This window comes from Maniola jurtina, chromosome 22 (assembly GCF_905333055.1).
Source record: "Maniola jurtina chromosome 22, ilManJurt1.1, whole genome shotgun sequence".
Taxonomy (NCBI): Eukaryota; Metazoa; Arthropoda; class Insecta; order Lepidoptera; family Nymphalidae; genus Maniola; species Maniola jurtina.
The window spans coordinates 12,097,339-12,122,528 of NC_060050.1; the positions used below are offsets into that span (position 1 = coordinate 12,097,339).

The window sequence follows — 25,190 nt, forward strand, 5'->3', positions numbered from 1 at the left end:
GTTTGAAAAATATCAGAAGTACCCTCACATTCAAAGATTGATCTGTAAAAAATTTCAACCCTGGACGTGACGTTGTCGCTATTGGGTTCCTGTATATTCCTATATTATGATTGGTTCTGCAGATACCAGCTGTGAATGGGTTGGTTTCGTTAAATCAGGTCAGTCTTCAGTTTTTTTTTTGGGAGTAAAGTAAATAAGCCTAATTTTGTAATGGGAGCAAATCCGAGCTGTTTCTCAAACTCTGCTAGCTTAATTTTCTTAGCTTAAGAAGCAAATTTTCTAATTTCAGTGTTCATCTATTTTTGTCTGCAAGACTTTGATCTAAGGAAAATCTAGAAAATACTGTAGATATTTGTGAAACTGGACTTGAAGGAGAATTATCTTCTTTCCAATCCTTATACACGCTCTGGCCAACTGTTTCTTATTGTTTTTTGTGCTCTTGGTGTATAGTCTTTAATTGATTTTATTTTCCCAGCTTTTTAATAGGTTTTTTTTTTTGTATCTTTCTCTATATTTTCGATGTGCTCCTTCCGGTCCAGCTTTGGTCATTTTTTGTCTCTTCTTCGGTATCCAAGCCTTTTTTTGTTCTTCTTAAACGTTACTCTTTTTCTTTCTCCTGAAAAAACTACCAAAAAGAGCTATGCTTATTATTCCTGTAGAAAACAAGTCACTTCTGTCGAAAATAATAATAATAAAGCTAGCAGTACAATATCTAAAACCAGTTCATAATAAAAAACAGCATTCTGTATTAGTTAAATTATAATAATTATAAATTTGTATTTGTACACAGAAGATAAAATATATTAGAATAATATGTAAATTATCATTTCTGTAGAAATATCTCACTTCTGGAGAAAGCTATATCAACAGAAGTGAATTCTACAGAAGTGGCGTTTTAACTTAAAAATATGTTTTCGGTGCAAAATTTTATGTTATGAAAACAAGATTCACTCGATTATATTAATTAATCAACTTATTAATAAGGCCCTAAGCAAATCATATTTTTAAATTGTTTACTTACTTTTTTTTATTGAGTACAGAAATGAGACTTCAACTTTGACACTGGTGTAGAACGCCTATAAAACTTAATGATTCTCTGAAATGCTATCACTCGCGGAAATATGGCCTACACTAGTCATAACAAGGCAAATCATAGAGTTGCTAGAGCTTATAAACTAATGTTCCAACTTGAAAAATACAAATTTTAGAATTTCCGCAATTTTTTTCTACAGGTGTGATTATTTTTCACGAACATTGTAGAATGATAAATAACTTTTAAAATAATAAGTGAGATTTTTTATTATTTTTATTGGTGCTTTCTTTGTCATATACTTTACACAATAATTAATTTGCCATATATGTAGAGTCTTTCTAAATATTTTTTAGAGACACGTCAATATTATATCCTAGGTCGCGAACATTCTACAGGACGTGAGTAATCACGTACTGTACCACTGAAATAAAGTAAAATTTAATATTTAATTATAAAAATAGTTATTTAATATGTTGAAGAAGGTCATGAAATTTAATAATTAGGTTTTAAAATTAGTTCAAATTTACGGAGCTACGATATATTATTTTAAGCGAACACAAATATAGCGTTTCGGTAGAATGACCCAAATAACTACAAACTTGACATTGGCTAGTCTTTGTAAAGCCAGAAAGCCAGACGAGAGAAAAAAAAAGTATTTTTTTTAAATTTATTTTACAGCCCTGGATGTGACTCCTTTAAGGCCTTGTAAAAATTTTACAGATTATCATAACTCCTCGTACACCATCGTACTCTGTTGTATAGGGTGCATTTAAAATATTGGATTTATATCGAATGGAGCACGAATGGCGTATACGTATAGATATCGATAACTTTTGATTGATTTTTGCTTTTGCTTAGCAAACAAATGTCAAATGATAGTTGTCAAATGTCAAAATTGTGGAAATAGTACCTAGACCATAATTATACCTCTATGAGTAGACCGGTGATAGTAGACAATAGTAGAGTAGGTAGTAATGTAGTATTTACCAATTGAATAATTATCAATTATCCATCTAATACGTAAATATCGTGTTACTATAAGAATCTGCAGTCAAAACCAGAGTTAAATGTGATGTAACCATGTCCGACGACGAGGTTATCCGCTTCGAGATCACCGACCACGACCTGGACAATGAGTTCAACCCCAACAGGAACCGACGCGCCAAGAAGGAGCACCAAATATACGGTACGTTGACTCTCCTTCGTTTGTCTGTCAGCCGCAAATCATATAAAACATAACGACCCAGTCTGCTAAGACAATAGCAGCAGTATTCAGCTTTATACAATATAACATTTTCAATAGAAGACCTGGTGAAACTAGACAACTTACATGACAAATATTGGTTTTCAATAATCTGTAATGTAGATCTATCTGAAATATCCAATATTTACTAACAAACTACATTATTTATAGTATTTAAAGAGTATTTAAACAATGTTCATTCATATTTTCATTGTAGTCAGGTTGCAGTGATTTCAGAAGTAGATACTATTATGTGGCAAGCATTAAACTATCAGTTTATTTGACTAACAAGTAGCTGTTGCTGGCGGAGGCTGCCCTCTGTGTGGAATTGATTCACTTTTCCTTTTGCACTGGAAATATTTTGTCTCAGTTTGTAAATTAGTTTTTGTAAGTATAATGTGCACAAAAAAAAAAAGATAAAAATGTAGGTATTAATGTTGGTTTTCAAAGTAACAACTGTGTGTGTAGGTGTGTGGGCAAAGGACAGCGATGACGAAGACAATGAAGACAACATCCGGCGCAGGACGCGCAAGCCCAAGGACTTCTCAGCGCCCATCGGCTTTGTGGCGGGCGGCGTGCAGCAGGCCGGCAAGAACAAGGAGGACAAACAAGGTCAAATACATTCGTAAAGTCTAGAGTTCAGGCTTCATTACAATGTAAAAGTATCTGGTCTCTTATTCTATTTGTAACCTTCTAATGGCCTTATTTGATTTGGACAAAATTGTGCACAGCTACTTTTATTCTGGAAAGTTTCCACAGGGTTTTATAAAACTTAAATCAATGCAGAATGCGGATGAAGTGATGGGCATTATCTAGTAACACATAAAATATAAATACGAGTAAGCCATACAAGTACAAACTTTGTAAGTCTATGTACCTCTTGGTTGATTGATGAATTATTATTTAAGCTCAATTTTCGTTTATTAAGTTATTAAGTTGTTTCCTGCAAACTGATTGCTTCCATATTGTTTCATGTTAATTTGGTAAAAATTCATGTTGAGGGAATTTTGACTTATTATAGGTATATTTATTTATGGTTATGTTTGATTGTTTTTTCTAGAAGTGGAAAAGTCAGACGCGTCCTCATCAAAGGCGAAGTTCGTGGACAGTTCAGACGAAGAAGTGTCGGCTCCCGACGAGAGCGAGACGGCGGGCATTCGACGCGCGGGGCAGGGCATGCGCAGCGCGCCGCTCGGGGGCAGCGTGGGCACGTGGGAGAGACACACTAAGGGCATCGGCGCCAAGCTGCTGCTGCAGGTCGCCGCACCACGCTACACTCTCCCTCTTCCTCCAAGCATGTTCTTAAATCCTTTACTATTTACCAAATTGTGGGTTCCAACAGTTGTTTATACACAAACCTTTACCCAAACAACCTTATCTTCTGTCGGCGACAACAATCAAAAGTATCTCCAGGGCATTTACAATAATTACTATAATTTGACATTATTGTACATGACAAAAGTTCTTATGTTCTAGTAAGACACTGACTAGAGAGTAGATGGTTTCTACATTTGGATGTTTCCTTCTGCTGTCCATTTCTAGTATCTACTCTTATTTTGTGATGAAATCCTTGAATTTTTAAATCTTCATGTATTATAATAGTAGTGTTTCATTGTAGATGGGCTACCAGCCGGGCAAAGGTCTGGGCAAGGACCTGCAGGGCATCTCGGCGCCGGTGGAGGCCACCGTGCGGAAGGGCAGAGGGGCCATCGGGGCTTATGGGCCCGAGAAAGCTGCCGTGAGTCACTTATTATGTTGACTATACATATAGATAAATGAAATTAATTGAAGGTAAACTAAGAGTGAAATAACAGTGTAAATAAATTGATTGTAGCAAAAAGCCAAGCAGGAGGAGGAGCGTCGCCTGAAGGAGAAGGAAGAAGAGGAGAAAGGCACCAAAGAAAAAACGTATAACTGGAAAAAGTCACACAAGGGCCGCTACTTCTACAAGGACGCGGCGGACGTCATACAGGAGGGCAAGCCCACCATGCACACTGTCACCAGGTACTGCAATCTAGTTCCACACTGCACTCTTCCATGAACATGCTCATTGCCAACCTACAAATGCATGTATGTCTGTACGTCAATTTGGATTGTGTATTTGTGATCTTTCCCTCAGTAAGGTTATGTCACTTGCAGTGCGGCAGCATGCAGCACGCCCGTGATCGACATGACGGGGCGCGCGCGGCGCGTGCTGAGCGGCTACCACGCGCTGCGCGCCGCGGCGCCGCGCTACGAGCACGAGCCGCGCCGCGCCTGCACGCGCTTCGCCGCGCCCGCGCTCGCGCACAACCTGCACCTAGCCGTGGACTGCTGCGAGCGGGTGAGTGTCCACACACAAACATACGACTTTGTCTTCACTCCATAAGAGTAAAAAGCTTAATTTGCTACGATCCGCCGAAACCGGCATATCTGTATAGTACAAGGTGCAGCGTGCGATATGCCCCGCCCTGGGGGGAGACATGTGCTCTGAGTGCTTTGTGCGGTGGAGGTGAGTATTACTTGCCATTTGTCCTCGGCTCAAAATGCAGAAAAAGTTCTCTTCAGTTAGCTTATTTTGCATGTTTACCAGTGGGCGGGCCGGCGGTGCATATCGCACGCTGCGCTCTGTACTGTACGGATTTGCCTGTTTTGATAGCTAATAGCAGATTAAGTTTGTCGTCCCTTGCGTTTTTATGTTTGAAATACGAATGTAAGAGGTTTGGTCGATTACGAACTAGTGCTGAATGTCCGTGTGTCGGCCGGTAGGACATCATCCAGAACGCGCGCGAGCTGCAGCAGGCCGAGGACGAGATCGTGGTGCTGGAGCGCGACCTGGAGGAGTGCAACCTCAAGCTGCGCGGCGAGGACGAGGTGATCGGCAAGGTGCAGGCCATCCTGGCGCGCGTGCAGGAGCTCACGCGCCCCGACGTGTCGCTGGAGACCGTGCACGAGGTGCTCGCCGAACTGAAGGTATTATTGACATCATCCAGAACGCGCGCGAGCTGCAGCAGGCCGAGGACGAGATCGTGGTGCTGGAGCGCGACCTGGAGGAGTGCAACCAATTTTTATAGACAACTTACGCTTGACCAAAAAATTGACTATGCCAAAATTGTTTTCACAAAAAAAGAACTGAAGTTTCCTGAGACAGTTTACCTGTACCTCCTATAGTTTTGGATTACCCCATACTGTCCCAGTTAAATACACACTGCATAATCCAAGTTCTGAAAAGGGAGTTCGTGATTGTGCGGGTGTGGTGCAGGAGACGTTCCCGCTGGAGTACGGCATGTTCGGGCTGGGCACCGTCGGCGGCAGCATCGTCAGCCCGCTGCTCAGCGCGCTCACGGCGGGCTGGAACCCGCTGACGGCGCCCGCGCTGCCCGCGCCCGCCTTCCGCAAGTGGCGCGCGCTGCTGGACGAGGAGGCATACAACGCGCTGCTGTGGCAGCACTTCGTGCCGCGCTTCGCCGCGGCGGCTGAGTGAGTTCCTTTACTGTTTGTACACCACACAGTTTACGACACCACACCGTCTCGCTCCCCGAGCGGCGGCGACCTTGGACACTGCGGGTCAATCATGTACCGGTGGTCTGACTTGTCGTCTTTTGTGCATGTGTGATTACATTGTGATTACAGAAATTACATTGTGAACTCTCGTTTGTGAACATTTGTGTAATGTGGCAGGGAGTGGAACCCGCGCGCGCCGGAGCTCATGCTGGGCGTGGTGGAGGCGTGGCGCGACGCGTGCCCCGAGTGGGTGGCGCGCGCGGCCGTGGCGCGCCACGTGGTGCCGCGCGTGCTGGCCGGCGTCAAGGCGTGGGACCCCACGCGCGACCCGCAGCCGCTGCACGCCTGGGTGCTGCCCTGGCACCCGCTGGCCGGTGAGCACGACTCTTTTACAATCGTTTCCAAGCAAAATAAGGCTTAAAACTGTCAAACTTTTTTATAAGCTTAGATGTATACTATAACCCAAAGCAATAAATTGATTGATTGATTGAAACTTGTATAGTTTTGATCAAAATCACGAACGTTGGACTCGAGCTCGTGATTTCGATCGAAACGATAGCATTACAGTAAAGTTTGAACAGCTCGACACACTAGCGCAGATCGCGCAGGAAGCATCCATTGACCGAGCTCGTGGCGTGTCGCAGGGGAGACGCTGTCGCGCGAGGTGTACCCGCTCATCCGCGCGCGGCTGGCGGCGGCGCTGGCGGCGTGGCACCCCGCCGACCAGAGCGCCAAGCCGCTGCTGGCGGCGTGGCGCGGCGCCTGGGGGCCCGCGCTCACGCCGCTGCTGCACCACCACGTGGCGCCCAAGCTGGAGCACTGCCTGCACGCCGCGCCCATCGAGCTGCTGCACGCCAAGCAGAACTGTGAGTTGTGCTACTTTTAAATTGTGATGTTTCACGGGAAGTCATCTCCTAATTACTGTAGCACTTGCAATCGTTTACTTCTGTCTAGGCCCCTGCTCCGTACGGTAGTACCCTAATCTCGGAACCCATGAGCGAAACTAAGTGAAACACAGTGGTCGGTCGCTGGACAAATAACAGCGACTCTGTTACTGCCTCGTTGCTATTTCTGACGTATTTCATTATTTCCAAGACGGAACTGAACTATTGACCGGAATTTCATCCTTATGTGTTCGATGTAATTAAGGATACGAATCGACTTCCTCTAAAATGTGATGGGTCTGCACCTGGTTGCGGGCGCGGCGGGTGCAGAGGTGTGAGTGAGCGCGTGTTACAGCGGCGTGGCTGTGGTGCGTGGAGTGGGTGGAGCTGGTGGGCGCGCCCACCATCGCCGCCATCGCGGCGCGCGCGCTGCTGCCGCGCTGGCTCAGCGCGCTGGCGGCGTGGCTCAACACGGCGCCGCCGCACGCCTCCGTGCTGGCCTCCTACACCGACTTCAAGGTAACCGCGGCCCCGCTACATTATAATATTACTCCCTAGCCGATCCGCGCCCGCGCGATATCTTAAACTCCTTTGGGGTGAAATTACCAACATTGATAAAACACCTATTTTGCAAATTTTAATCAAGAACCCAAATATCAATTTTCAGATGCAACTTAAAAAGCACGGATTTTATCCCATAGGAAATGGAATTTCCAAATATTCTTAGTGACCGCTTACGTCTTAAAAGTTACCTTCGGACAAAATTTTATATTTTATTTCCAGCTGTTTAGTCTTCGCTATGATATATCAGTCAGTCGAAGTTAAATAAAACAGTAGAGTCAGTCAGTACAAGGTCAGTAGAGACACCAATAACAGTTAACAGCCGGTAGAAAATGTTCGCCAATATCAGGAGCACAATAGTTGCTTGCGGGAAATCTAAGAGACTCGTCCGACTCCGGGAAGGATGGCGTGCGAATGTATGAGGAGGTGTATCCGACAATGGATAAGTAAAGGCTGATATATAATCTCGTTCGTTTTGCGGACTACGAGTGATAAGAGCAGGATAACCATGCGCAGACGCATCCTGCGCCTGCCGCCCCGGTTTCAAAGATTTGTTTATGTATCATGCTGCTAGATCGGTCCCATATTATTATTATGTATAGAATTATTATAGAAATTATCTGTCAGAAAATTTTCTGGCGCGCGCTAAAAAGCACTTTGCTCATACATTTTGTACCAGACTTCGCAAATTGAGATTCGCCAGATTGGACGCGTTTCTGATATGATGAGGAAATGCGAAAAAGTTTTCGGACAGACATTTTATGATAATTTTTATAACCTATCCTTGCTTCTCAAAGGCTATCTCGCTTAGTGCCGCAACAGTTTCGGACTGCGTACAGGAGTCACCGACACAGATCTGAATGCACCTTTTTGTAGAAATAAATTTCTTTAATTTATTCTATTAAACTTTAACAAGAACTATTGAATGGTCAAATGCATCCAGCACTGGCTTGGAATGCCTTTTCTAAAACTTAGGTCTATACCCTCTGTGTTATAATATTACTTGTGTAATATGCATTGTATTTTCTATTTTATTTGTATTCATTATTGGCTAACCAATAAAATAAAATACTTTTATCGAAGATCAGTCACAATCGAGTCGAAACTTCTGCCGGCGAATTCAACGATGTGTATAATTTCAGAAAATGTTCCCCGAAGAGATCCTCAAGGAGGCCGCGGTGCGCGACATGTTCCGCAAGGCGCTGGACATGCTCAACCGCAGCTCCGACCTGCAGTGCGCGGAGCCGCCGCCCGCGCCGCGCCTCGCCGCCGCGCCCGCGCCCTCCGCCGCCGCCGACCTCGTGCCGGCGTCGCAGCACAAGAGCTTCTCGGAGCTGCTGGAGGCGCGCTGCGCCGAGCGCGGCATCACGTTCGTGCCGGTGCCGGGCAAGGCGCGCGAGGGCCGGCCGCTGTACGCCGTGGGCGCGCTGCAGTGCTACGTCATCCGCAACGTCATCATGTACTCCGAGGACGGCGGCCGCAGCTTCGCGCCCGTGCCCATGGAGAGGCTGCTCGCTCTGGTGGCGGAGTGAGCGCCGACCTCGTGCCGGCGTCGCGGCGGAAGAGCCTAGGCCTCCTAGGGCATGGAAGTATTGGCAGTCGATCGATCGACCTGTGTTTCAACACCACACCACACCTCGAGCTGAGTTACGGCTGTAGGCTAGGGGCACTCGCCTCAACGTGGAATCACGAAGCTTCTTCCAAGTAACCCAGCTCGTTGTCTCGGTAGCGCCAGTAAAATGCGAGATATTGTGTAAATATAAGTGTGAGCTGGGCTTACGAGCAGCAGCTCCAACTATTTGTCGTTCATTAAAGCCTGGAGCACGGCGACTTCTTAGGGATGCTTCACAATTGATATTCAGAATCCATGTAACAAACTTTCTTAGTGTCCCACAACTTATATCATGACAATACTTTCGCGAAACAAATCGCGGACGGCCATGACACTTGCAAAGACACTTTTGCCTAGAGATGCGAAGAGACGTTCGGAAATTAATAGTATTGCAATAATTTATATATTTTAATATTAATCGGGGTCGGACCGGCCCCGAGCGTGACACCAACCACAACATCTGCTCCCTGCACAACCTGCAGCTGCTACAAGTGATCACACTAATATTATAAAGGCGAAAGTTTGTATGTATGTGTAAGGTTATTTTTAAAAATTGATTTGAGTTGTCAAAAATAATATAAAATTATTAATTTATCTAATGCAGGTAGTTTGATAAAATCGATATTTCGCTCATTCGATGTCATACAATCTGTTGCTAGGAGGCCAACAAGATTGAACTTGCATAAATACGGGTGTTTCGAAGGTTTTAGTTGAGTCTCCTTCCGAGATTCGGAGCGATATCGCATATTTTCGGTATTTGGATTGTGAACTGAATAATTAGATGTTGTGATAGCAATCACGCTCTAATTAAATTATTTATTTTGGCATTAGTTTGTTTAGATTAAAACTCTCGAATAACCTTACACATTAAACTTGTGTTTTTTTTGTGTTGGTTTTGGAGAGGACATTCCAATAATTCGATAAAAAGATTTAAATAATACCTGCTTTTCTGAGTGACGCCAATATATGTGTGTGTGTGTGTGTGTATGTTTGTTACTCCTTCACGCAAAAACTACTGGACGGATTTGGCTGAAATTCGGAATGGAGATAGATAATATCCTGGATTAGCACATAGGCTACTTTTTATCCCGGAAAACCAAAGAGTTCCCACGGGATTTCGAAAAACCTAAATCCACGCGGACGAAGTCGCGGGCGTCAGCTAGTAAAAAATAGTTCTGTCCAACTAGTTTTTGTTAGTTTACTTAGGTCTTCATAATATTTTTAACGGCGTGTGAAATCTGCCGATCCGCACTGAGCCAGCGTTGCAGCCTGCGGGCCTGACGCCTCGGCCTTCTCTGTCTGAGGGAGAGCCGGCTCTGCCGCGAGGAGCTGATCACGATGATGATATTAATTAAAATAATCTCACCAACATTTACTATTCTATGCAAAAGTATGTCATTGAAAGAGGCCATTTAAGTACAAATAGATTAAGTAATACAAATTGCGCAAACTCATACCTACTATGAAATAAACGAGCCAAATATTTGTACGGGACACTTAAAAGTGACTTTTTGAGGATGTTTAGTAATTTAAAATATAATAATAAAGATGCTTTTATTATAATTAAGATATTTTATTATCAAATAAATGTGATATAAATACCTAACACAATATATATTTTATTCATCTCTATAATTTAACAACCCATAGAAAACCGTAGCGTTCAAATCATATCTGTCCGTGTCCACCCTCGACACCTGTGCTCGGTAGTGGCGCGATACGTATGATGGCTTTTATGCAGGTATGTGACATGCACTAAAGTTTTCATTATGATATGGTTGCTATACACTTACCTATGCATATCTTATCCAAAGTATTACCTATTTCTAAAATATGTAGGTAGGTACTGTCCGTCCGTTCATTTTACAGTCGATAACTAGGTAGCTACCTATCCGACTAGTTTATACCTCCCTACTTTACTCAGTGTATACAATGCGAATAAAATTAAACATAAGATACGTAGGTTTTGTATTTATTACAGTATTTTCCTTCACGACTTTTCATTATGCTCGCACAATATACTGAACGATTGTATAGTAAGTACTTCATTAAGATATCACGAACAGGAAGTGAGGTGCAGTGTGGAACGACAATAGCACTATCACACGAGTAGCCACTATTATGTATTCTGAGACATTAGTAACCAACTATAAATTCTCCATTGTTTGCAATAGGTAGGTATATGTATCTCATTTGCCTGACGTTAGCTAACCGAGAGGTTTAGAGAAAAATGTATTGAAATTAATATTATAATTATTGTAAACCATGAAACAGTTGAGAATACTGTAAGTTTAAGTACTGCAGTTCGGTAACTCATATAGGCCTACGTACGTCGAGTAGGGAGCAGGTAGTCATTCGTCCTAACTAAAGTACCTAATCGTAAAAACATAATGCCACTTTGTAATGTTAAGCAAATATGGAAAACAAAATGACAGATAACTCAATGAGATAACTCGTGTGTACCTACACTGAACAAGTAGGTATTAAGGCTTTTAGAGCATCATTCGAGGACAAGTTGATTACCTACCTACTTGTGTATCGGACACGTGCCGACTGACCTCGACTCGCCTCGTCGATGGACCAAATGCAAGCTTGTGACAAAACACAAGGGGAAGGATAGAAGTGACCGGCGCTAGAGCTGAATGTGTGAACCTCGGCCAAATAATATTATAGTTTCTTTTCACGCTCGCCAACATACCTACCTAATCGAACCCGGTACCTATCCATTGTGACAAATTCGCCTCATCTATTACGAATCTGATTGGTCGACTGAGCACATCAGCTGCAGTCCTCTCCGCTTAGGTGGATCCGGGCCTATACAGTATACATCTTATGCAAGGCGCATAAAAAATGCCCAGATTTAGGTCACTGCAGTGTAACAACAATTGAAGGACGACTTTCCGTTGCTTCTGGACCGAAAGTTCATGGGCATGCGCGTTCCACCAACTCTCACATTTTATGGCGTTCGGACTAGGTCCCTGACCAACTCTCAAACTTTGCCAAAGAGCTATGGAATCAAATCTAACAGATCGCGTACGGCGTCAGGTACGTACGTACCTACGTTCCGAAACGCAAGTAGTCGACGTTGGCCTCACAGCGGCTGTACCAGGTAGTGTGAGCCGCATGCCAGACCACGAGTGGACGAGACCTACTCGTACATATTCTGGAGTCTGGACATCCCGAGATCATCAACACCAGCACGACAGGCTGAGATGTTTCGCACACGAAGGGTTCCATACAATTGTACCTAGGTAGGTATAACAATGTGTATCATATTAATAATTTGCATGGCGGCCGTTTTGAAATTCGCCACCTTGGTTTTCTATTATTTATTGTTATAGCGGCCACTTTGCAGGTCTCTAGTTCACGAGATACAGCCCGCTGACAGACAGATAGATGGACGGACAGCGGAGACTTAGTAATAAGGTCCCGTTGATAACCTCGGGTACGAAACCCTATACACGCATGATGCGTGTCGCTGACGACGTGAGCAGTGACCTCTGCATGACCTCCACAATGTTGACACTAGATAAACAATTCTAACCTTCCCTACATAACTATTAATAGTAAATAAGTAGAAAAATTAATAACTTCATGTTTTTATTACCTAATTAAAAAGAGTAGGTAGTTAATAACTTGCATTTGCTTAAGTAATTACTTAATTAGGAAAATAAGTTTAATTTGGCACATATAAGATTTAACAATAACACTTATCGATGACAATTGGTATATAGACTATAATATAAAATTAACACGTCCTTAAACTTTAATTATTACCTACCTCTTCCACGGCATGAGTACAATCAGTATAATTACTTAGTGGAGGAAGCACATTCGATATTATATGATCTCATTTTATATTTAGGTACCTACTTATTGAAGATTAATGTATAGAATATATTTAAGTACATAATTTCATGATATAAGTACAAGTGTAAATGCTGTAAACTTTAGTTTAAAACGTGCGTGTTTTTGTGACAATACATGTATGGCAATAGATTAATTAAAGAAGACAGAAAAATTATATCTATAAAGTCCTTTTGTGTCTGGATGTCTTTATTTCTAGATGTCTGCAGTCAGTATACATTTTTCAAGTTTAGTTTAGAATAAAGTCTAAAGCCAGCAGATCTCAGATCGCTCGCACGATTCGAGTTGCCAGTTGCCAGTTGCCAGTTGCCAGTTGCCACACATCGAGCGACGCGCATCGCACGGAATACAATGCGACGTGTGCTTAGTGTCTGTCTAAATATAATTCTATGTAGGTACTTTTGTATCTGCTACTCATTTAGTGACAATTAAACCATCAAGTTGAACACACGTATCGGTGTTTTTTTGTTAGTTGTTACTCACAAACTCTTCCATAAAAACGAGCAAAACTCGATCTTATCCCGCTTAAACATATGGTCCAATCGACCGGATTCCAGAACCGCGGCGCACAGTGCCTACGTGACTCGCTGGCAGTTTTTTTTTAATATGAAGTTCGCCGGCCGCGTGTTCCGTGAAACCGAACGCAATTGAGCACATGTCAAAATTCTTCCAAAAAAGAATACGCGAGTGAGTTTTCTAGAGAACAGAGATTGAGTTGAGTTTTGTTATCACGAGTTTAAAGCACAATGGAAGAGTTAGTCGCATTCCAAAATGAGTTATTAGAAAACTTGAGACGCTCGGACAAAAACTTTCGAAAATCACCAAAAGACAGGCTGAGGAGAGCTTATCTTGAGTCACGCCTAGAGATTTTAGAGCAATTATGGAAAGAGTTCACGGAAGGTCACAAGGAGATCATTTACAAAGCGAGCGGCCTGGACAAAACTGTAACCGTAAGTTATCTAAAGGACAACACGTATGAACTGTTTGAAGATTTGTATTTGCAATATAAAACAACTCTGAAGGAAACCTTGCAATCGTATATTTTGGAGACAAATACAACGCAGACCTTACCGCCAACTACTGAAAAATCTATTAACGAAGTGAAGTTACCTGTAATTCAATTACCTATTTTTAATGGAAAGTACGAGGAGTGGCAAACCTTTTACGACTTATTCTGCTCTTTAATACACGAAAATAAAAGACTTTCACCTGTACAAAAACTACACTACCTGAAAAGTAACCTTAAAGGAGAACCTGAGTTAATGTTGCGCAATTTACCTACAACTGACGCAAACTACCAAGAAGCATGGAGTCAATTGGTTAAAAGATATAATAACAAAAGATATAATTGTAATGCAATTCTTAAAATCCTTTTCGGACAAAAACCAATAAGTATGGAGTCTGCATCTGCCATCAAGAACCTAGTCGACACAACTTCAATGTGCATCAAAGCCCTAGAAAACACAGGAGTAATGACTGAGAGCTGGGATCTTTTCATAAACTATTTAGTTGTTTCAAAGTTAGACACAGAAAGTGTCAAGCAATGGGAGCAAAATCTCAGCAAAGAGGACGACCAATTACCAACCTGGTTGCAATTAAAGGACTTCTTGGAGGCGAGGTTCCGGTCTTTGGAGATGATAGAAAGCAGCAAGGCAGCGAAACGGTTTACACCTCCTGCGAAACCAAAAGCGTTCCATACTAGTCTTGACAAAGAAGGTGTAAAAAGTGAAGTGAAGTGTGCATTCTGTAACATAAATGATCACTACATTTTTAAGTGCAAGAGATTTTGTGAAATGCCAACCAAGGAGAGGCAGGACTTTGTACAGAAGAGTCGTTTATGTTTCAACTGCCTTTCTTCCTCTCATTCTGTCTCTAGGTGCAAAAGTACAGCAAACTGTAGACGGTGCTTTAAACGGCACCACTCGCTGATCCATTTCGAGAAAGAAGATAAAGAGCAGAAGGATGAGAATTCAAAAGAAGATGAAACAACTTCGACAGGTACTATGAGCGAGGTGCAAAAAGGTAAGACTAATGCTTTGTCAAACTTAAACGACTCACATATAGTGAGTAACTTTTCTAGTAAGCATATACCAAACAATGTATTATTAGCGACTGCGAATGTATTTGTTAGAACTAAAAATGGTTGTAAGCGAGTAGTGAGAGTTTTGCTAGATCAAGGTTCACAAGCGAGTTTCATATCTGAATCAACTGTACAGTTTCTTAATTTAACGCGTAAACCAGTGAGTGGTTGGGTGTCAGGTGTGGGAGAAGGGCAAATGAGAATCAAACACATGGTTTCACTCATCGTGGAATCACGCCACAATCCCAGAGCTTCAGTCCGTGTAAATGCATATGTATTGCGTTCACTAACAACACTGTTACCCACTACTAACCTTAGCGCTCCTGAGTGGTCAGACTTAGAGAATCTAGAGTTAGCAGACCCAGGATACACAACACCAGGAAGAATAGATATTCTTCTTGGAGCTGAAGTATATAGTGATATATTGCTAGATGGCATCTTAAAACACCCGCAAGAAAACTTATTAGCTCAGAAAACAATTCTTGGCTGGGTACTATCAGGGAAGATGTCACGGGAATCAACTTCAGCGAGGAGAAACATTACAAGTTTACATATCAATGTCAAGGAGGATGAGATACTAAAACAATTTTGGGAGATGGAAAATGAGCCAAATAGTATAGTGAAGAACCTATCAAAGGAAGAAGAAAGATGTGAAGAATACTACAATTCCACAACCGTTAGAGATGAAGACGGAAGATACATTGTGAAATTGCCATTTAAAAATGAAGAGCCAGAGTGTCAATATGGAAATTCAAGAGAAATAGCAAGTAAGAGATTAGAGATTTTAGAAAGAAAGTTAAAGAAGAATGAGAAACTTAAAGAAGAATATACAAAGGTGATGGATGAGTACATAAATTTAAATCATATGACAGAAGTTGACGCTAAGGAGGTAGGTAATCCTAAGGCTGTTTACCTTCCTCACCACGCTGTCTTGAGAGAAGACAAGACTACGTCTAAGGTACGGGTGGTTTATGATGCCTCGTGTAAGGACGGCATCAATGGTGTCTCTCTGAATGACTGCCTACTTGTGGGACCTAAGCTGCAACAGGACTTGCGACACATACTAATGAGATGGAGGACACATAAGGTATGTCTTGCTGCAGACATTGTCAAAATGTATCGAATGATACGTGTAGCTGAGGAAGACACAAACTTTCAGAGATTGCTGTGGAGATGCTCACCTGATAAACCTGTAACCCATTTTAGACTATTGAGATTAACATTTGGAACTGCATGCGCGCCATATCTGGCAGTAAAAACTCTACAAAGGTTAGCTGAGGATGAAAAAACAAAGTTTCCTATCGCAGCTGAGATTACTAAACGAGATTATTATATGGACGACCTACTGACCGGCTGTGATAGTGTTGAAGAAGTTTTCCAAATTTATGAAGAAATGAATAAATTAATGACTTTGGGTGGATTCCAACTACAGAAATGGTGCAGCAATGATGACACACTACTAAGCTACATTGGACAAAATAAAAGAGATGATGATTTGATCACAATCAAGGCTAACAACAGTCTAGTCAAGATATTGGGAGTGAGTTGGAATAGAACAACAGATACATTTGAGTACACATTGAATTTACCAGACATTACACAACCTGTAACCAAAAGACAAATTCTTTCTGAAGTAGCTAAGCTCTACGACCCGCTTGGTTGGTTGGCTCCAGTTGTAGTTTTAGCAAAGATCTTGATACAGAAGTTGTGGAAAACAGGGCTACAATGGGATGAACTTATTACTGGAGAATTGTTAGCAGAATGGTTGCAGTATCGAGAAAAACTAAATAATATCAAAAATATTTCTGTACCGAGATGGCTGCACTACGTTCATAAAGCCAAAATTGAACTACATGCCTTCGCTGATGCTTCTAAAGTTGCATATGGAGCAGCTATATACGTTCGAGTCATTAATGAAGATCAAGTCTACACAACTTTAGTGACAGCGAAGACAAAAGTGGCTCCCATAGAGAAGGAAGTTTCAATACCAAGACTTGAACTTTGTGGAGCAGTGCTGGCAACTAAACTTATCTCAGAGACATCTCAAGTAATGAAGATACCGAAAGAAAACTTATACGCATGGTCAGATTCAATGATAGTTCTAGCTTGGTTGAAAGCTGGTCCGAGTAGATGGAATACATTTGTTAGTAACAGAGTTTCAGATATATTAAACATACTAGACTATGAACAGTGGGGTCATGTCAGTACAGACACCAACCCAGCTGATTGCGCCTCACGAGGATACAATGCTATGGATTTGTCGAGTCATGAGTTATGGTGGAACGGGCCAACTTGGCTACTTACACTGGATACAAACAGAAACATTTCTGAAATTGAAGATACACATGAAGAGGAGAAGGTGAGTTTGTTAATTGCTTTATCACATACTGAGGAAGATCTAATTTGGAATAAATATTCATCTCTATCAAGAATGTTGAGGATAATGTCATACTGCAGAAGATTTCTAAATTTAAAATTACCTAAAGATAAACGTAAAACTTTTAGTACAGTTGTTACACCGAAGGAAATGAATGAGACTTTAAATAATTGTATCAAACAAGTTCAAGCTATTGCATTTAATGAAGAAATAAAGCAATTAACATCTCAAGGGTACGTGCCTAAGAGGAGTCAGCTGCGCAAGCTTTGTCCCATTTTGGATCAAAATGGAATTTTAAGAGTTGGTGGCCGTATCCAAAAATCTCAAGTGGATTATGATGTACGGCATCTTATAATTTTGCCAGCTAAGAGCCATCTTAGCAGGTTGATAATTGTAGATGCACATCAGAGAACTATGCATGGAGGTCCTCAATTAATAATGAGTTATTTGAGATCAAAATACTGGATCCTACGTGCGAAGGTTCAAGCAAAAAAAACCTACCGAGAGTGTGTTACCTGCATCAGACATTCGAAAAGGAACGTCACACCATTAATGGGCCAGTTACCAGAAGCAAGATTAAAACCCAGCAAACCATTTAAGTCAGCTGGTGTAGACTATGCCGGGCCAATTAATATCAGATTTTCACCAGGCAGAGGCTCGAAATCATATAAAGGGTATATATGTCTGTTTGTCTGTTTCGTTACCCGAGCAATACACCTGGAAGCAGTCACAGATATGACTACACAAGGTTTCCTCCAGGCATTCCGTCGTTTTACAGCCAGAAAAGGTCATTGCCAGGATCTCCATAGTGACAACGGGACGAATCTGGTGGGAGCTAGCAGACAGCTCAAGGAAATGTTCAATAACGCTAAATCGACTTTTCCAAGGGAGATAGCAGAGTTGTTAGCCCAAGAGCGTACTACATGGCATTTCAATCCCCCGTATGCAAAAAATTTTGGCGGACTTTGGGAAGCGGGGGTGCGTAGCACAAAAACTCATCTTTTAAAAGTAATAGGAGACACTACACTAACGTATGAAGAACTTTCTACTGTATTAGCACAAGTAGAAGCCTGTTTAAATTCACGACCCATAACTTTGTTAAGTGATGACCCAGAGGATCCCCTCCCGCTGACACCTGGCCACTTTCTGATAGGTGAACCTCTGATAAATATACCTGATGAAAATTATACTCAATGTAAAATATCAAATATAGACAGATGGAGACTAACACAAAAGATGGTTGCTGATTTCTGGAACAGATGGTATAAGGAATATCTTGTCAATCTCAATCTCAGATACAAATGGAATACAAAAACTCCTGATCCAGAAATCGATGACATAGTTATTTTAAAGGAGGATCACATGCCACCTTGCAAGTGGTTACTAGGTAGAATAATACAAAAACATGTTGGGCCAGACAATATTACTCGTGTAGTTACAGTTAAATGTAAAAATGGTGTTTATAAAAGACCTGTCAACAGAATTTGTAGAATAACTAAACAAGACGGTGATTCTTAACTTCTTTATTATTAAAAAACATATTTAACAGAGATTATTTTACATTATAAGAATTGATTCTATAACTAGACTATATAACTTTGTACATTATTGATGCAATCATAGGCTAAGCATATGAGTACTGTCTTCGACTAACTTTGATCAGCACACCAATGTTTCTTATAAAACTTAACACTAATTAATTATTAATTCTGTATAAACTTCAGTTATTCAACCATGATTTTTACATAATTGGTATGGTGATCAGTCAAACTTGTTGCCAAACAAGGCTATAAAGGTTATTTCACTGTGTTATAATTCTTAGGATTAAAAACTTATGCTAAATTAATTTACTCTAAATACTAGGTATCAATTATGCTTAAGAGCTGAATCACATACATTTGAGTACTTATGAACTAAACTTTAAGCCTATTTGATATCTAAATAATCTTGAAGGTAAAATGATCACTTAGGTACTACTTACAAACTATATTATGGCCTAATTGATTATTTGCTTAATACAGTGTAATTATGTATACTTCTAACTAACAATGTGTGTAGGTAGGTACTTATACTTAAGTTTAAAGTGTTTGTTTAACTAAATACTGTAGAAAGCTTAAATCTAATGAAAATTGTAAAAATTTATAGGTATCTAGTACTTACCATATTACTTACCTTAAAAACCATTGATACAGTCCACATAGATACTTACTTCTTGTTTCAAGTTGTTTACTGAGTTATTGATATATTATATTTAGTGTTGTATTGTGAAAGGACTGCGTCCTTTGGCGGGCGGAATGTCTAAATATAATTCTATGTAGGTACTTTTGTATCTGCTACTCATTTAGTGACAATTAAACCATCAAGTTGAACACACGTATCGGTGTTTTTTTGTTAGTTGTTACTCACAAACTCTTCCATAAAAACGAGCAAAACTCGATCTTATCCCGCTTAAACAGTGTCAAACTAGTTACTAGACTCATCTTTTGTTAGGTACGTTCAGCTTAAAATCTAGGCCCCATTCTCTTTGGCATTAAAATACCCAATTACCCTCATTCAACTGCTAACAGATGCGGTTTTGCGATTCCTACTAGCTGGCATACAACGACTCCGTGGCATCATGTTGCACTAGCTATGTGAAGTTAGTGCGAGGTGTCAAGCCGTGGCACTAGCCATCAGCAGAGTGTCTGTAAGCATCAAACTCGGTCGCAACCCACTTCGCCCAACCAGTGACATTATTACTGATTGTAAAGAAACATAAATACTGAACATCGTGCGTACTTGGTTACGATTTGACTGCCATAGAGAATCAGGGCCTAACCCTACGCGGCGGCTTGGACGGCTACGCGGCGGCGAGGCGCGCGGCGCGCTGGTAGCGCACGGCGCGGAAGCACTGCACGGCGTTGGCCACGCCCAGCGAGAAGTTGCAGATGGACAGCGAGTAGTTGACGGGGCGGATGACGAGGCAGTAGCGCGTCCAGATCAGCCCCGTGGCGGCCAGCGTGGCCGACTGCGCGGCCGACACCGAGCCCAGCGGCCGCCGGTACTGCTCCAGCGACGCCGCCACCAGCGCCTGCGCACGCACCGACCCCCGTACAGTCATACAAGCGAGTGCTGCTACACAAAACCCACGCACCCAGAAAGACTTGTTTCCAAGTGTAAAAGCTGGACGCCCATGTGTCAGCACGCGACGCGTTTCAGTAGTTTTCAGCGACCTACAAACTGCATTCATGACCGCGATGCGAGTTCCCAACGCGGAATCCGCGCACAGCGACTACGATGTGTAGCGAATTGAATTGTTTTGAGTCTTACGAATCGCGTCGCTAGACAGTTCATTGTGTCGCGTCGCCGACGTCGCGTGGCGGTTGTGAGTTTCATCACACAAAAAACATTGAAAACTCACTTTTAAATCGAGACTAATAGGTGTATACAACTGATGAATCGTTTAGTGACAAAGTAGCGTGGACGCAACCGGCTGAGCTTTCAGTTGCAAAATTACTAATACTTCTTCTAAGTGTGTGATTCATCGAAGTTAGTCACTTTTTGTGATTTGAAAAGAGCAACTGTTGAGTTTCTTACAGATTCTTCTCAGTAGAATTTCCGGTGGCAAAGCCACACATGTATCTATCTACTGCGTAACAGACATTAGTGGTCCTACTCCTACGTGAAATAAATAAATTTTGATTTTAAATCTGAACACCAACAATAAAGCGCGTGCGGCGCGACCTCACACATGTGCGACCAGCCTAAGGATAACGGAATAATAAGTTTTAAACAATATTTTAGCAGTCAAGTAATCAAAATAACTAGCTTGCAAAGAATGTTAAATATGTGCATATTTTTCAAACCCAGATCTCGCAGGCCACAGCGTTGTGCATATCGTGTCGATAAAACATTAGATCGCATACCTTCACCTGCGCCTTCACCATGCAGAGCGCTCGACGCGACGCGACATGCCAGCCCGATGCGCGTTACCGCCACCTCGACACAAGGCGCCCGCCGTGCGCGTCGGATACGCGTTACCGACACCACCACACAAGGCGCCCGCCGTACGCGTCAGATACGCGTTACCGACACCACGACACAAGGCGACCGCCGTGCGCGTCTGACACGCGTTACCGACACCACGACACGGCAGCTGATGCAGTTAATGAGAATGGCAAACACCGGTGAAGCGACAGGGTGAACAGAAAGGAAAGAAACGTTACTAGTATAACAATATATTTACGTATCTAATTGAAAAAGGTCGTTACAAAAATAGTCAACATGTTCTCTTGTGTATAACAACTGTAATATACCGCGACCGCCGGCCGCCATACTACCTGCAGGTTACCACCTACCGCTACGTGTGATGATAATCTAACATCTAGGAAGACAATAGTACCTGAACTACATGTTTGCAAAGTATACTTAATAACTATGAACTTACAGTGTTTGTCCAAAGCGCTACATTTTGGCAGCCGGAGATACACGCCACCGAGTAGGTACATAGTTCAACAGGACTTATCACGTATCCTCTATCACAGTTAACACGGATCTTTGTCATCTCTTCGAGAGCTGTGTTACAATAAATACGCCCCTAAGTGCCTAAACGACTGTCTGTGTGTCTTTGACAACACATCACTAACTCAGTACCAAGAGTGAGACATTTTATGGCATTAACTCTCGGGATGAGATAACAAATACTGTAATTCTATTTTGCATCTCTAATACTTAAACGTTAAACCATTAAAACCCTGTTAAAAAAATGAATAAATAAATACGTTAACTACTTGTATTACCGTTTACATTTTATATCTATTCGCAACACTAATCGCGTCACTCGATCGAGAGCAGTGTCGCAGAAGGCTTCCGGAAAAGCAGAGCGAGGCGGAGTGGAGGGTTTTTTTAAATCTGATATTTTAAGGGGCTTTTATAGGTGACCTATATGCTAGCCCCACCGTTACAAACTAGATTAAAATTGCATTGCCGAAAGAGTGGAGGGTTAAAGTTTATGAGAATGGTAATTCATGCACATATTGTCTCGGCAGGAGCCTTGCAACATTCTCTACTCCGCTACCATCTACAGATGGATATAGGGCAAGTAGAGATCCTCTTCCCTCCACCGCGGCCGCGCTCCACTTCAACCCCCGCCCCTCACGCGCGACGCGCGACGGCACCCCTAGCACCGAACTTTGACATCATACCAATTCTGCTTTAGCACAAGTGAATTTAGACAAAACGTTAAGTTTCATTGCTCCGTATGGCATGCCATCCGCACTGCCCCGCATGCGTCGAGGGTCGACCGATGAAAATGAGTTGGTGGTGATCGCGAACTGAATCCTGAACCCGTGAGAGGTGACAAATCCTCCACTCGGTACAAGACGGTGGTTTAGTACAGAGCTCGCGGTCTGACGAACCCGCGCCTGCAAGAGATCGATTCCCGCGATGTAAGCCAGGCAGTGTAGTTTGTCCTCGTTGCGATGTAGATGTTCAAGATCGTGGTCGTATTCGCGATGCCATGTGCCGTCGGTGCGCGGACGGCGGCGCGCTACTGCCGCTTGAGCGCCTGCTGGTAGCGGTAGGCGCGCCCCATCTGGTACAGGTTGGTGACGGCCACGAACACGTTGACGGCGAACAGGCTGTAGTTCTTGGGGATGATGACGAGCGAGTAGCGCGACCACACCAGCCCCGTGGCGGCCAGCGACGCGCACTGCGGGATGGACAGCGCCTCCACCGGCCGGCTCAGGTCGCCCAGCCCCGCGACCACTAGTCCCTGCCGACAACACGCGCGTCCTACAGCTGCCGCGGTAACCGAGCTGCAAGGTGGCGGCGACCAACGTCAACCTTGTGTTTGTGCAAAACTATACTCTCGATTTTCATTTTCGCTCGTTTGACGACCGAAAACAACAAATCCGATTGACTGCCCACTCGATTACCGCAGCGGCAGTGGCGTGTAGCATACAGCATTGTATACCCTGAGTGAAACATTGCCGTTATCACGACCGGCACGGAACGTTCAACACCGAGTGACAGCGGCGCGCCGTGTGAGCTCAGAGCGTGTTCACGTCGCTAGAAAGCGTGGGCGCGGCCTTGTGTAGCACCACCTGCGTTATATGCTCCTACGTAAAAAAACTTCTGCAAGACAACAGTGAACATCTTTTCATTTGACGGCATCTGCGTGGCAGACACCACTGACCGTCACTCTGCGTGTCAACTGTCGCGACCTACAGCTGTATATGGAATGACTAGAACCAGGTGACCATGCTCCACAGGCGCTCCCACAAATGTACCCACACATGCCACTGATTGATGGACGTCCCAAAATGTGTGATCCGTGACTTTCATGAACATGGGAACATAAAGTTAGATGATGCATCACTTATATTGTTATCAAGTAATTATTAGGGTGCATCTGTATTATGTTGTCAGTTTGCTTGACATCAACAATGGTACATGTTATCAGTTACACACATGTAACATACAAATCCATGGCAATGATTCTTCTTTCATCACTAATGTTAATTATTTACTTAGTTCCTTGTGCACACAGCTGGGGCGAGGCACTGGAGCACGACGAGGACTACTAATAATAAAAGATATAGTCACAACAAACAAAACAACTGAGACTGGTTTTCTGAATGAGGGTGTCAAAAACAAGTCAACACTACTGTGAGGCAATCATGTTATAAGTTTCAGATGTGGATTCCAACAAGAAATTATCTAAGAACCGCTTGCACTAAGGTACATTTCAAAAAATGGTAATAAATGTATTGTTTTATTGCAACTGTGCACTTTAGATATACTGCTTCAGTAAGATAGCACAGGCTACGGGAGGGTGAGCCCCTCCCCATGCCTATCCACCTGCAGGTGAGCTGCGCTCACAACCCAACCCTGTCAACCCTAGCCTTAAGGATCCATTACATACATGCAGTTATTACTATAGTGATATTGGTTATCTGAAATAATGAATATTATGCCAAGATTATGGTTTTCACACTTCAGGCGATTGAACAAACTCACAAACCAAAGTAAATGTGATGTCAATCCTTGCACAAATGTTCAAGCATTATGTAGGTACCTATGGCTGCTACAGCATGAGGTATTGAGAACCTACTGCTTGAGTTTAATTGACCAGAAACGCATTGTATTCTTTAAATACATATAAACATTACAAATATGCAAGAATGTGTATGTTTGCTTGCTTTTCACGGCGCCATCTGTTTAATCTATTTTGACGAAATTTGGTATAAATTAGGGGTGACTTTTAATTCCAGAAAATCAATGAGTTCTTGCACGAATCTTAAAGAACCTACTAAGTTAAAAGTTGAATAATTAATTGCATTTTTTTGTGACGGGTGACCCCGAAACTAATTGACCTTGTGTATTTTAGATCATACGTAATACATACCCATTTAAAAGCTGGCGCCCAGAAGAAGATCGTTTTGGGACCTGGAAACACACTCGTGTTAACATCTAAGGGCAACTACGCCACTAGCCAGTAGTCAGTACACTGTTCAGCAGCCCCAGCACTCACCCGCATCGTGCTCCCACAGAGGACGCAGCTTCGACGGCACGAACCTGTCGGCCACGGCCACTATCGCTCGGTATGCTTTCGACATGATTCCTCAGTAAATTTGCTGACAAATTATTGTAATATTATTTATTATTATTAAAGAGCGCTGGGTTACATGAGCACTCGAGTCGGCCGAGAAGAGACCTTGACTTGAAATGAAATTAATAATGATAAAATTATTTAAAAAATTCTCTGAAAGACATGGGTAGTACTCCACTCACTCCTGTCAAATGTCAATGTCACTTCATGTCAATTGTCAGAAAGTACTCTTTTTTTTCTTCTCGTCTGGCTTTACATAGATTAGCCAATGTCAGGTTTGTAGTTATTTACAAGTTAGGGAAACTATAATATAAGTATGGACCTCGTTTGTGCCGGCGCTCGCCGACACACGCACGGCACTTCTTTAGAGCGCTTCCCAGTCAGTCCCACCACCAAAAACACCAGTAAAACACAAAACCCAGCCACCCCTAACGAAAAAAACCCTCAAAAAAGCCAGAG

General features: G+C 42.6%; 3 protein-coding genes across 5 annotated transcripts; 2 read left to right on the plus strand and 1 right to left on the minus strand.

The window, feature by feature from the left end:
* The first annotated feature begins 1,729 nt into the window (after positions 1–1,729).
* Positions 1,730–9,346, plus strand: LOC123877127 (septin-interacting protein 1). 2 transcript variants are annotated; one of them, XM_045923632.1, is made up of 12 exons: positions 1,730–2,219; positions 2,745–2,888; positions 3,337–3,533; positions 3,895–4,014; positions 4,111–4,280; positions 4,413–4,599; positions 5,025–5,228; positions 5,518–5,735; positions 5,937–6,133; positions 6,404–6,625; positions 6,999–7,162; positions 8,347–9,346. In XM_045923632.1, exons 1-12 carry the CDS (start codon positions 2,114–2,116, stop codon positions 8,734–8,736), a joined length of 2,319 nt encoding a protein of 772 aa, XP_045779588.1. In that variant the 5' UTR covers positions 1,730–2,113; the 3' UTR covers positions 8,737–9,346. The 2 variants fall into 2 exon arrangements, with proteins under 2 accessions (XP_045779588.1, XP_045779589.1); XM_045923633.1 differs by having other exon boundaries at positions 4,416–4,599.
* A 3,661-nt stretch (positions 9,347–13,007) lies between these two features.
* Positions 13,008–24,941, minus strand: LOC123877129 (mitochondrial pyruvate carrier 2-like). 2 transcript variants are annotated; one of them, XR_006798500.1, is made up of 4 exons: positions 24,654–24,941; positions 24,528–24,568; positions 19,595–20,210; positions 13,008–13,058 (listed from the first exon to the last, which is right to left on the minus strand). XR_006798500.1 is itself a non-coding variant. In XM_045923637.1 (3 exons), exons 1-3 carry the CDS (start codon positions 24,736–24,738, stop codon positions 22,668–22,670), a joined length of 351 nt encoding a protein of 116 aa, XP_045779593.1. In that variant the 5' UTR covers positions 24,739–24,932; the 3' UTR covers positions 21,342–22,667. The 2 variants fall into 2 exon arrangements, 1 of the variants encoding a protein (XP_045779593.1); XM_045923637.1 differs by lacking the exons at positions 13,008–13,058; positions 19,595–20,210 and adding an exon at positions 21,342–22,892 and having other exon boundaries at positions 24,654–24,932.
* LOC123877126 lies at positions 13,087–19,238 on the plus strand. Its single transcript, XM_045923631.1, has 2 exons — positions 13,087–16,325; positions 16,851–19,238. Exons 1-2 carry the CDS (start codon positions 13,430–13,432, stop codon positions 18,656–18,658), a joined length of 4,704 nt encoding a protein of 1,567 aa, XP_045779587.1. The 5' UTR covers positions 13,087–13,429; the 3' UTR covers positions 18,659–19,238.
* Positions 24,942–25,190: the final 249 nt, after the last annotated feature.